General features: G+C 39.5%; 1 protein-coding gene across 1 annotated transcript in view; it reads left to right on the top strand.

Moving 5' to 3' along the window:
* SLX4IP (SLX4 interacting protein) overlaps positions 1–13764 on the top strand; it is a 218814-nt gene that overhangs the window by 17465 nt on the left and 187585 nt on the right. The window contains 2 exon segments of the mRNA XM_027560309.1: positions 3774–3864; positions 4988–5043. Of these exon segments, the coding sequence (XP_027416110.1) occupies positions 5017–5043 (27 nt within the window). The 5' untranslated portion in view covers positions 3774–3864; positions 4988–5016.

Genomic DNA, 13764 nt, shown 5'->3' with positions numbered 1-13764 from the left:
TATGTATTTTGTTTCCAGAAGCTTAATTTGTACTGGCTACGTGCTAAGGGCTCAAGAGGTACTTGCAGTTAGTGGTGACCATAATGGACAGTGCAGTTTAAGGGATTTTGGTTATATTATAAGAAAAGCACTTATTATACAAACAGCTTGTGTGGCTCAATATTAAAAAAAAAAAAATCAAAAAAATAGGCAGAAGACCTAAACAGATATTTCTCCAAAGAAAACATACAGATGGCCAATATGCACATGAAAAGATGCTAAATATCACTAATTATTGGACAAATGCAAACTACCATGAGGTACCGCCTCACACCTGTCAAAATGGCTATCATTAAAAAGTCAAATAACAAATGCTGGACAGTGTGTGGAGAAAAGGGAACCTTCCTACCCTACTGGTAGGAATGTAAATTGATGCAGCCACTATGGAAAACAGTATTGAGGTTCCTTAAAAACATCAAAAATAGAACTACCACATGATTTAGCAATCCCATTTTTGGATATATATATATATGCAGACAAACCTATAATTCAAAAAGACACACACCTCTATGTTCACAGCAACACTATTTACAACAGCCAAGACATGGAAGCAACCTAGATGATCACTGACAGATGGGTGAATAAAGAAGATGTGGTCAGTTCAGTTCAGTCGCTCAGTCGTATCCGACTCTTTGCGACCCCATGAATCACAGCACGCCAGGCCTCCCTGTGCATCACCAACTCCCGGAGTTCACTGGGACTCAAGTCCATCGCGTCAGTGATGCCATCCAGCCATCTCATCCTCTGTCGTCCCTTTCTCTTGCCCCCAATCCCTCCCAGCATCAGTCTTTTCCAACGAGTCAACTCTTCGCATGAGGTGGCCAAAGTACTGGAGTTTCAGCTTTAGCATCATTCCTTCCAAAGAAATCCCAGGGCTGATCTCCTTCAGAATGGACTGGTTGGATCTCCTTGCAGTCCAAGGGACTCTCAAGAGTCTTCTCCAACACCACAGTTCAAAAGCATCAATTCTTGGGTGCTCAGCCTTCTTCACAGTCCAACTCTCACATCCACATATGACCACAGGAAAAACCATAGCCTTGACTAGACGAACCTTTGTTGGCAAAGTAATGTCTCTGCTTTTGAATATGCTGTCTAGTTTGATCATAAACTTTCCAAGGAGTAAGCGTCTTTTAATTTCATGGCTGCAGTCACCATCTGCAGTGATTTTGGAGCCCAGAAAAATAAAGTCTGACACTGTTTCCACTATATGCTGCACCTGGTATTTTCCAGACCAGAGATCCTCTGTCTTACTTTCTCCAGAAAATAATTCTCTAGGCTTCTAGGTAGGGTGAAAAGAGCAGTTGCCTGGCTGTAAAAGGTATAAGAATTTGATTCCTTTTATAGCCAAATAATATTCCATTGTTTGTATATATCATATTTTGTTAAGCATATAGCGATATAAGCTTACCTCAGAAAACAAGAAAGATCTCAATTATTCCATTATGTTTACCCATTCATAATTTGATGGGCATTTGGGTTCTTTCCACTTTTTGGTTATTATGAATAATGCTGCTATGAACATTCCTGTATAAATGTTTGTGTGGACATATGTTTTTCTTTTCCTAGGTACATATATAGAAGTGGAAGTGCTGAATCATATGACAACCCCATGTTTACCTTTTGGAAGAATTTCCAAATTGCCAAATTATTTTCCAAAGTGGCTCTAACATCTTACATTTCTCACCAACTATGGATGAGAGTTCTAATCAATCCATATCTTTGTCAACGCTGTTGTCTGTTTTTTGTATTTTAGCCATCTTAGTGGGTGAAAAGTGGTGTATCATTGTGGTTTTGATTTGTATTTCCTCAATAGCTAGTAATTTTGAACTTATTATTTGTGCTTATAAGTCCATTTGTATATCTTCTTTGGAGAAATGTCTGTTCAAATATTTGGTCCATTTAAAAATCAGGTTATTCATCGTTTTTTTTTGTTGTTCTAAGTGTTCTTCATGTTTTCTGGACATGAGTCCCTTACTTGAGATGTGACTTGCAGATATTCTCTCCCATTCTGTGAATTGTCTTTTCGAGTTCTTGATAGTGTCCTTTAAAGCACTCAAGTTTTAAATTTTCATGAAATCTGATTTAACATTTTTTTTTTTCTTTCATGACTTGTGCTTTTGGTATGTATCTAAAAAATTATTGCCTTATGCAAGATCAGTGATACACTGGTAAAGAGCCCGCCTGGCAATGCAGGAGATGCAGGAGACAAGGGTTTAATCCTGGGTTTGGAAAGCCCCATGGAGGAGGAAATGGCAGCTGACTCCAGTATTCTTACCTATGAAATTCCATGGACAGAGGGGCCTGGCAGGCTATAGTCCATAGAGTCGCAAAGAGTTGGACGCGACTGAGCATGCACATATGTAAGGTCATAAAAACTTATGCCTATGTTTTCTTCTAAGAGTTTATAGTTTTAACTCTTACGTTTAGCTCTTTCATCCCTTTAGAGTTCATTTTTTATATAGTAGAACATAGGAGTCCAACTTTATTCTTTTGCATGTGGATACTCAGTTGTGACAGAAACATTTGTAGTAAGGACTGTTTCCCCATTAAATTGTCATGGTATATAGGTTAAAAATCAACCGAAGATAAATGTAAGGATCTGTTTTTGAATGCTCAGTTTTAGTCCACTGATTTATGTGAGTTTTATGACAGTACAGTACCACACTATTTGGATTACTTTGTAGTAAGTTTTCAAATGGGGAAGTATAAATTCTTCAATTTTGTTCTTTTTAAAGATTATTTTGCCTACTACAGAAGTCTTATATTTTTATACGAATTTTGGGATGAGATTATCAGTTTCTATAAAGGTCAGCTGAGATTTTGATGGAAATATGTTATAGATTGATTTGGGGTATATGGCCATGTTAACAAAATTATTAAATGTTCCAATCTATGTATATAGGATATGTGTCCATTTACTTATGTTTTAAATTTCTTTAAATAATATTTTATGGGTTTTGTTGTATAAATTTTATTGGGTTTTTTTTTTTTTTGTTAAATTTTTTGTAAGTATGCTGTCTGACATTATTTTAAACATACTTCTTTTCTTAATTTCCTTTCAGGATTATTCATTGCCAGAATATAGAAATGTAGTTAATTGTTTAATATATTTACATCTTATAACCTTAGTTCATATGCTTTGTAATCTAGTAGTTTTTTTTTTTTTAAATTAGGATTTTCTACATATAAGAATGTGTTACTTGTGAACAGAGATAGTTTTATCTCTTCCTTCCCATTCTGGATGTCTTTTATTTCTTTTTCTTGCCTAATTGCCCGGCTGCTGCTGCTGCTGCTAAGTCACGTCGGTTGTGTCCGACTCTGTGTGACCCCATAGACGGCAGCCCACCAGGCTCCCTCGTCCCTGGGAGTCTCCAGGCAAGAACACTGGAGTGGCTTGCCATTTCCTTCTCCAATGCATGAAAGTGAAAAGTGAAAGTGAAGTCACTCAGTCATGGCCGACCCTTACCGACCCCATGGACTGCAGCCCACCAGGCTCCTCCATCCATGGGATTTTCCAGGCAAGAGTACTGGAGTGGGGTGCCATTGCCTTCTCCAATTGCCCTGGCTAGTACCTCTGATACAATGCTTTGTGGAAGTAGCAAGAGCAGACATCACTGTTTCTCCTCCTTAAGGAGAAAGCATTCAGTTGTTCATGATTTAGTATGGTTTTAATAGTGGGTTTTTAGTAATGGATTTTCTTTTTTTCTCTTTTGGATGCACTGCATGGCTTGCAGGATTGGAGCTCCTTGACCAGTGATTGAATCTCAGCCCTCGGCAGTGAAAGCAGAGTGTTCTAACTACTGGGCCTTCAGGGAATTCCTAGGTGTGAATTTTCTATAGATGTTCTTTACAGGTTGATAATACTTCTTTCTATATTCCTAGTGTGTTGGATTTTTTTGACTAAAAACTGTTGGGTTTTGTTACTTATTTGAGATAATAGTGTGCTTTTTCTTTTATTCTGTTAATATAGCAAAGGTTGCATGCTCTTCCTTCAGATTTATATATAGTAAAGAATGTAACCATTTGGGGTTCCTGGGTGGCACAGTGGTAAAGAATCCACCTGAATGCAAGGTGTGGGTTCCATCCCTGGGTTGGGGAGATCCCCGGAGGAGGAAATGGCAACCCACTCCGGTATTCTTGCCTGCAAAATTCCATGGACAGAAGAGCCTGGTGGGCTATAGTCCATAGGGTCACAAAGAGTTGGACACGACTTCGCACCATGATGATGATAGTATGTTATACAGGTTAGTTTTCAGATGTTAGACCAATCTTATATTCCTGAGATAAATGTATTGTGGTCATGATATATAATCCTTTTTATATGTTGCTGGCTTTGGTTTGTAGTGTTTTGTTGAATACTGGTGTGTAGTTTTCCTTTCTTCTGATTTTTCTTTTTGGTATTGGTACGTGTGTGCATGCCAAGTTGCTCAGTCGTGTCTGACTCTTTACAACCCCATGGACTGTAGCCCTCCAGGCTCCTCTGTCCATGGGATTCTCCAGGCAAGAATACTGGAGTGGGTTGCCATGCCTTCCTCCAGGGAATCTTCCTGACCCAGGGATTGAACCCACATCTCCTGCATTGGCAGATGGATTCTTTACCACTGAGCCACCTGGGAAGCCCCTTGGTATTGGTATCAGGATGTAACTGGCCTCTTAGAATGGTTTGAGAATTTTTGTTATGCTTCTTTTAAAGGGTCTGTGAAGGACTGATATTAATTCTTCAAACATTTGGTACAATACATCTGGGCCTCTGCCTTTCTTTGTCAGCAGATTTTAAATTGCTAATTCAATATAATATTTTTGTTAAGACCAGTTATAAGTGGGCATTCATCTTGCAAAAATACATATTGATATTTGATTCTTTAGCCAACCTTTCTCTGATATAATATCCAAATAGAAAGAAATTTTAATATACCTACTTATAACTTTCTTTTTTCTTTTGTTAAAGGTCTGTAATTATTCTGGAACCAGTAAACCATGGCATCAAAGAAATTTGCTGTTAAAGTAAGTGTTGCTTAATAGCTTTCTTTAAAATGATTAATCACTTTCTAAAATAACCAAGCCCTGTATTAATTGAAAATAGAAGCCCTGAACTTTCCTTTTGCTTTTTAAATTTGGGAGACCACTGAAAACTTGAAGTTGGTGATTGAAAATGAGAAAATGAATAGTTCATATGGTCATGGCAGTTTCTTGATTAAAGTCTTTTATAAATGCCTTTGGGGCTAACTTGGTCCTTAATGTTAAAAATTACGGTTCACACTGCATGTCCATGACATGATTTTTGATTATGACAGAGCAGGCAAAAGAAAAGAGGCAGGCAGCCCGTGCTGCACCCCAGTGAGTAGCAGGAGCTAGTTCTCCTGCCTCATGGCCCTGCTTTGTTTTCCTCTCATAAGCATCTCTTCTTTATCTGTTGATGACTGGGTCTGACCCTTGCCTGTGAGGGAAGGGTCACCTGAGAGGGAAAAGAGAGGAGAAGAATTGATAAGTAGTGACTATGATTGGCCCTCCAGGTTGTGCAGCCAGGGGTCCTGCCTCCCAGCAACTACAGATTCCGTCTCCCTAGAGGGACCACTGCATGAAGGATGCTTTCACATACGCGTGCTCTTTAGGGCATGTTCTCTATGCTAGTGTTTCATTAAGCAGAAATTGAAAACATCAAATCACACCAATTCTAGTGGTTGTTAACCAGATCAGATACTATATAATATTGTAGTCATGTCTTACCTTTATGGAGCCAGTGCTCATTAGATTTACAACCTATTTATAAATTTCATCACTTACAATTATTTCTAGTATTTGTATATTCTGTATGTAGTTTTCTTTCTGTGAGAGATTATAAGGTGAACTTTCACTATTTGTCTGTCTAGAAATGTATTTGGTTTTCCTCTAGAGAGTAAAGTTTGTTTAGAATTTCAAGTTGCACATCATTTCTCCTCAGCACTTTAAGGTATTTTCCCTTGTCTTCTGAAATCTCTTACTGCAAGTGAGAAATGTTTTAATTATCAATTGGTACTAAAAAACCACCTGAAAATATAGTGACTTGAAACACAAGCCGTTTTACTCTCAGGATTCTGGAGGTCACCAGAAAAAAACGGGTTGGTTTTTCCATTTGCGGTTGACTGGGGCTGCAGTCATCTGGGACCTCAGAGCAGCTGTTGCATCGAAGCTGACGACTGTAATGGCTGACTGTGCTGCAGTCTCACCTGGGCTGTTAGTGCTGCCCTTCAGTTCCCATTCAAGTGGCTGCTCAGTATGGCTTGGGCTTCTCCTAGCTTGGTGGCTGAGTTTTGAGGGATGGGCTCCCAGGGCAAGAGTTGCCGGAAGAAGGAAGTGTGTAATTCGTCCAACCCTTGAAGACCTGGGCTTAGAAGTCTCAGATGCATTTCCTCCACATTCAGTTGGTCAGGGCACTCAGAGGTCAACTCCAGGGAAGATGGAGCTCTTGATGTGAAAAGCAGCTTGTGCTCACAAGGAGGGGAGCCTCTGAGGGTGCAAATGTGGAGACCAGTCAGCTCAGAAATCTACTTGTGATTCCTTTCTCTGTTACCTTGCTTATCAAGCTATCTTGGTTCTCTGTGGTTACTTTTAAGGTTTTATCTTTGTCTTTGATAATCTACAGTTTCCCTGTGAAATCTTGAGATATAGACTTATTTTTATTTATCTGGCTCAGGATGCAATGTACTTCCTTTGGAGGAGTCAAGTCTTTTGTCAGTTTTGGAAAATTTTGGCTTTTTTCTCTTCAAGTACTGCGCGTCTCTGTTCTCTCTGTTTCGTTCTCAAAAAACCAAGATCATGGCATTCGGTCCCATCACTTCATGGCAAATAGATGGGGGAAACAATGCAAATAGTGACAGACTTTATTTATACAAAATCACTGTGAACGGTGACTGCAGCCCTTGGACGTTTGCTCCTTGGAAGAAAAGTTATGACATACCTAGACAGTGTATTAAAAAGCAGAGACATTTCTTTTCCAACAAAGGTCTGTCTAGTCAAAGCTATGGTTTTTCCAGTAGTCATGTATGGATGTGAGAGCTAGGCCATAAAGAAGGCTGAGTGCCATAGAATTAATCATTCTGAACTGTGGTGTTGGAGAAGACTCTTGAGAGTCCCTTGGACAGCAAGGAGATCAGGAAATCAACTGTGAATATTCATTGGAAGGACTGATGCTGAAGCTGAACCTCCAATACTTTGGCCAACTGATGTGAAGAGCTGACTCATTAGAAAAGACCCTGATGCTAGGAAACATTGAAGGCAGGAGAAGGGGATGGCAGAGGATGAGATGTTTGGATGGCATCATCAACTCAATGTGCATGAGTTTGAGCAGAATCCTGGAGATGGTGAACGACGGAATCCTGGCGTGCTGCAGTCCTTGCAAAGAATCAGACAGGACTGAAGCTCTGAAAGACAGCGATTCTTCTGGAACTCTTAAAACTTGTGGATAGTCCTGTATAATTGTTTCTTATATGCTGGAGGGTGATATTAACTCATCCAAGACTGAGCCCTTGCAGACTCTCTACTCAGAAAAAGACTGGGCCTCTTGCAAAGCTTTGCCCAAACTGACTGATCCGTTTGGGCAGACAGTACTCATCAGGGGCAAAGCGTGGGCCCCAGGCACCTGATTATGTCAGAGTTGGTCTGTTGATTTCCAAAGCATACACCCTGCTGTGACAAGTTCTGCTCCCAGATTGCTCAATCTCACAGCTGCACCAGGTGGCGCTAGTGGTAAAGAACTGGCCTGCTTGATCTCTGGGTTGGGAGGATCCTCTGCAGGAGGAAATGGCTCTCCACTCCAGTATTCTTGCCTGGGAAATCCCATGGACAGAGGAGCCTGGCAGGCTGCAGTTCATGGGGTCGCAGAGAGTCACAACTTAGAGACTGAACAACAGTAACAACAAAATATTTTCAGAATCTTTAAAAAAAAAAAGAGATACAAATGAGCATATTTACAAAACTTAAGCATACAGACATAGACGTATTTCCACTGTTACTTAATGTTTGAAATACGTGGTGGGAAGACCTACAAGCCTGGCCCTGCAGAGCCGTGGAGCGGTTTCAAGTTTACTTCTGCTGGAGCCATTGGCACTTGGGTGGTTTTGGACCAGGTTTATGTTCATTTCAGGGCTTGGAATTCTACCACCTGTGGGCAGTCTGACTTTGTAGCCCACAACCAAGTGTGGCACAAGCTTCGTGCTTTCAGTCTTTTCCACTCTTGTTCTCGCTCTTCTCCTTCCCCCTTCCCTTTCTCAGAACCCTGGGTCGGGGGCAGGCTTCCATGCTGCCTCCCTTGGTCAGGGAGCAGAAAGGTTTTTGCATTTTCATGAAGGGCACAGTTTCTCAAGAGAAAGAAGGAAAAGCTCTCTTGAATAGCTTTTATTCCAAGAAATTGTGGACAAACTTATCCACATGAACTAGAGTGTATTATATGAGATATCTCCAAATTGAATATTTATTTCTATAATATTTCTGTTTCAAGCTTTGTATTATGTCTTTAAGCTATTATGAAGAGCTGAAAGTTTTCTCCACAACTCCTGACTTAACTGGAATCAGTTTATTCCCAACTCCTCTCTCTCCTTTTCCTACCCTCTTTGGGCATTAGGATGCCAGCTCTCAGCTATCCTGGCTTCCAGATACTCTGACAACCAGGCTTGAACCTTTCAAAGGCATGATTATTTTTTTTTCCAGCTTGATTGAATTATTGACATAAAACCCTTTTGTAAGTTTAAGGTGTACAGTGTATTGGTTTGAGAAACATATAAATTGCAAAACGTTTATTTACCATAATGTTTAGTTAGCAAACATATCCTTCACTTAATTACTGTTTTCTTGTTACGGTGACAACATTAGAGCTTTACTCTCAAGTATACGGTACAGTGTTGCTAACTATAGTCACCAGGTTGTATATTAGCTCCCTGGAACTTTGTTGTTTTTTGGTCACTAAGTCATGTCCTAGTCTATTGCGACCCCATGTACTGTAGGCTGCCAGGCTTCTCTGCATGGGATTTCCCAGGCAGGCTTATCTTATAACTGAAAGTTTCTACCCTTAAACCAGTATCCTTTCATTTACCTACCCCCTCAACCCCGTACATCCACCACTCTACTCTGTCTCTGTGAATTCAAAGGTTAAAGATCCCACATGTAAGTGAAATCGTACAGTATTTGTCTTTCTCTAAGGTACTGACTGCACTTAGCATAGTGTCCTCGGAGTCTATGTTGTTGCAAATGGCAGAATTTTCTTCTTTGCTATGGCCAAATAATATTCCACTGTATGCATATACATTTTCTTTATTCATTCGTACGTGAATGGGCATTTAGGTTGTTTCCATGTCTTCACTGTTGTGAATAATGCTGCAGTGAACACAGGAGTGCAAATATCTCTTCAAGATAGTGATTTCATCAACATTGTTAATAGGCTATACCCCAATATAAAATAAAAAGTTAAAAGTAGTAGTGATAAAAAAGATAGCAATTTCATATTTCATATCCTTCACATATAATCACAGGAGTGGGATTGCTGGATCATATGGTACTTGTATTTTAAAATTTTTTTGGAACCTCTATTTTCCGTAGTTGTGCCACTAATTTACATTCCCACCACCCGTCTACCAGGGCTCCCTTTTCTCGACATTCTCACCAGCATTTGTCTTTTTTCATAATAGCTACAATAGCTTGTGTGGTTATAGCTCATTGTGGTTTTTAGGTATATTAGGATATTGACTAATACTGTTAGGGATTTATTAATTTTATTATTCTTTTCAGAGAACCAACTTTTGGCTTTGATTTTTTTTTTTTTTCCTGTAGGGTACTTGTTTTCTGTTTTATTGATTACTTTATTATTTCCTTCCTTCTATTTTCTTTGAGTAAATTTGTCCTTTTTCTAGCTTCTTAAGGTAGAAGTTTAAACCACTGATTTTGAACATTTTTTTTTTTCCTAATATATACACTTAAAGCTATAAATTCCTAAGCACCTACTTCGGTTCAGTTGTTCAGTCATGTCCAACTCTTTGTGACCCATGGACTGCAGCATGCCAGGCCTCCCTGTCTATCACCCAACTCCCAGAGGTTACTTAAACTTATGTCCATCGAGTCAGTGATGCCATCCAACCAATGATGCCATCATCCTCTGTTGTCCCCTTCTCCTCCCACCTTCAATCTTTCCCAGCATCAGGGTCTTTTCCAATGAGTCAGTTCTTTGCATCAAGTGGCCAAAATATTGGTGTATCAGCTTCAGCATCTATCTTTCCAATGAATATTCAGGACTGATTTCCTTGAGGGTGGACTGGTTGGATCTCCTTGCAGTCCAAAGGATTCTCAAGAGTCTTCTCCAACACCACAGTTCAAAAACATCGATTCTTTGGCGCTCACCTTTCTTTATAGTCCAACTCTCACATCCATACATGACTACTGGAAAAACCATAGCTTTAACTAGATGGACCTATGTCAGCAAAGTAGTGTCTCTGCTTTTTAATATGCTGTGTAGGTTGGTCACAGCTTTTCTTCCAAGGAGCAAGCGTCTTTTAATTTCACAGCTACAGTCACCATCTGCAGTGATTTAGGGGCCCTCCAAAATAAAGTCTGTCACTGTTTGCATTCTTTCCCCATCTATTTGCCATTAAGTGATGGGATCAGATGCCATGATCTTCATTTTTTGAATGTTGAATTTTAAGCCAACTTTTGCACTCTCCTCTTTCACTTTCATCAACAGGTTCTTTAGCTCTTAAACTTCACTTTCTGCCATAAGGGTGGTGTCATCTGCCTATCTGAGGTTATTGATATTTCTCCCGGCAATCTTGATTCCAGCTTGTGCTTCATCCAGCCCAGCATTTGGCATGATGTACTCTGCATATAAGTTGAATAAGCAGGGTTACAATATACAGCCTTGACATACTCCTTTCCTGATTTGGAATCAGCCTGTTGTTCCTGTCCAGTTTATTAACTGTTGCTTCTTGACCTGTGTACAGATTTCTCAGAGGGCAGGTCAGGTGGTTTGGTATTCCCATCTCTTTCAGAATTTTCTGTAGATCATAGTTTATTGTGATCTACACAGTCAAAGGCTTTGGCATAGCCAATAAAGTAGAAATAGATGTTTTTCTGGAAGTCTTTTGGTTTTTCGATGATCCAGCGGATGTTGGCCATCTGATATCTGGTTCCTCTGCCTTATCTAAATCCAGCTTGCACATCTGGAAGTTCATGGTTCATGTACTGTTGAAGCCTGGCTTGGAGAATTTTGAGCATTACTTTATTAGCATGTGAGATGAGTGCAGTTGTGTGGTATTTAGAACATTCTTTGGTACTGCCTTTCTTTGGGATTGGAATGAAAACTGACCTTTTCCAGTCCTGTGGCCACTGCTGAGTTTTACAGATTTGCTGGCATATTGAGTGTAGCACTTTCACAGCATCATATTTCAGGATTTGAAATAGCTCAACTGGAATTCCATTACCTCCACTAGCTTTGTTCTTAGTGATGGTTCCTAACGCCTACTTGACTTCACACTTCAGGATGTCTGGCTCAAGGTGAGTGATCACACCTTCATGGTCTGGGTCATGAAGATCTTTTTTGTACAGTTCTTCTATATATTCTTACCACCTCTTTTTAATATCTTTTGCTTCTGTTAGTTCCATACCATTTCTGTTCTTTATTGTGCTCATCTTTGCATGAAATGTTCCTTTGGTATTTGTAATTTTCTTGAAGAGATCTCTAGTCTTTCCCATTCTATTGTTTTCCTCTATTTCTTTGCATTGATCACTGAGGAAGCCTTTCTTATCTCTCCTTGCTATTCTTTGGAACTCTGCATTCAAATGGGTATATCTTTCCTTTTCTCCTTTGCCTTTCGCTTCTCTTCTTTTCTCAGCTATTTGTAAGGCCTCCTCAGACAACTGTTTTGCCTTTGTGCATTTCTTTTTCTTGGCGTGGTCTTCACCCCTGCCTCCTATACAATGGCATGAACCTCTGTCATAGTTCTTCAGGGACTCGGTCTGTCAGGTCTAACCCCTTAAATCTATTTGTCACTTCCATTTGTTAAGCACCTGCTTCCATCTGTTTGTCAAGCACATAACTTATTTCTATCCTTTTGCTTTCATAAAGATGCAGTTCAAGTAGTAATTTTGCTTTGATTCATATCAAAATATTTTCTAATTTTCATATTGTTTCATTTTTGATTAATGGGTTATTCACATGTGTAGCTTCTAAGTGTTTGGAAATTTTTTAAAAATCATTTTGTTATAGGTGTTTTGTATAATTCCTCTATTTTGGTTAATATTTTATAAACACTTGAATAATCTGATGGTTGTTGTGTACAGTAAACTATGTATCTGACTCATGTCAAGTTTGTTATATGTGTTGTATAAATTTGCTATGTGTTTACTATATTTTGTCTACTTGATTAATCAGTTGAGAGTGCTGTATTAAAATTTCCAACTATGATTTTAGATTTGTATATTTGTCCTTTTGTTGATATTTGCTTTGTATATCCTGAGGGCTTCCTTGGTGACTCAGTGGTAAAGAATCTACCTGCCAGTGCAGGAGATATGGGTTTGATCCCTGGGTGAGGAAGATCCCCTGGAGAAGGGAATGGCAACCCACTCCAGTATTCTTGCCTAGAGAATCCTATGGACAGAGGAGCCTGGCGGGCTATAGTCCATGGGGCTACAAAGAGTCAGACACAACTTAGCAACTAAACAACAGCATTATCTTGAGGCTCTATTAATAGATATATACAAATTTATCATTGCTTTTTCTGTTGAATAGAATCTTTAATCAATATGAAATATCTCTTTTTATTTCCAGTCATGGTTACCCGAAAGTCTACTTGTCTGATATTAGTAGGGCCTACATTTGACATTCTCCAACCAAATAGCTGGGACTCCACTGGATTCCTGAAGCCCAGTAGTCATTCAGTGCCACCCATGTAAGGAAAGTTTTTAATTAGCATTTCCTTGTCTGTTCTTAATTATGAATGGACAAAAGATACCACCATAGATGTAAGGATGACTTGAGAAACAGAGTTCCAAAGAATAGCAAGGAGAGATAAGAAGGCCTTCCTCAGCGATCAATACAAAGAAATAGAGGAAAACAATAGAATGGGAAAGACTAGAGATCTTGTCAAGAAAATTACAGATACCAAGGGAACACTTCATGCAAAGATGGGCTCAATAAAGGACAGAAGTGGTATGGACCTAACAGAAGGAGAAGATATTAAGAAGAATACACAGAAGAACTGTACCAAAAAGATCGTCATGACCCAGATAATCACGAAGGTGTGATCACTCACACTCACCTAGAGCCAGACATCCTGGAATTGAAGTCAGGTGGGCCTTAGTAAGTATCACCACGAACAAAGCTAGTGGAGGTGATGGAATTCCAGTTGAGTTATTCCAAATCCTAAAAGATGATCCTGTGAAAGTGCTGCACTCAATATGTCAGCAAATTTGGAAAACTCAGCAGTGGCCACAGGACTCATTTCAATCCCAAAGAAAGGCAATGCCAAAGAATGCTCAAACTACCACACAATTGCACTCATCTCACACATTAACAAAGTAATGCTCAAAATTCTCCAAGCCAGGCTTCAGCAATACGTGAATCGTGAACTTCCTGATGTTCAAGCTGGTTTTAGAAAAGGCAGAGGAACCAGAGATCAAATTGCCAACATCCGCTGGATCGTTGAAAAAGCAAGAGGCTTCCAGAAAAACATCTATTTCTGCTTTATTGACTATGCCAAAGCCTTT

This window comes from Bos indicus x Bos taurus, chromosome 13 (assembly GCF_003369695.1).
Source record: "Bos indicus x Bos taurus breed Angus x Brahman F1 hybrid chromosome 13, Bos_hybrid_MaternalHap_v2.0, whole genome shotgun sequence".
In the NCBI taxonomy this organism is placed as follows: Eukaryota; Metazoa; Chordata; class Mammalia; order Artiodactyla; family Bovidae; genus Bos; species Bos indicus x Bos taurus.
Note: the sequence above shows the minus strand (reverse complement) of the source record. Positions and strands in the feature narration are given on the sequence as shown.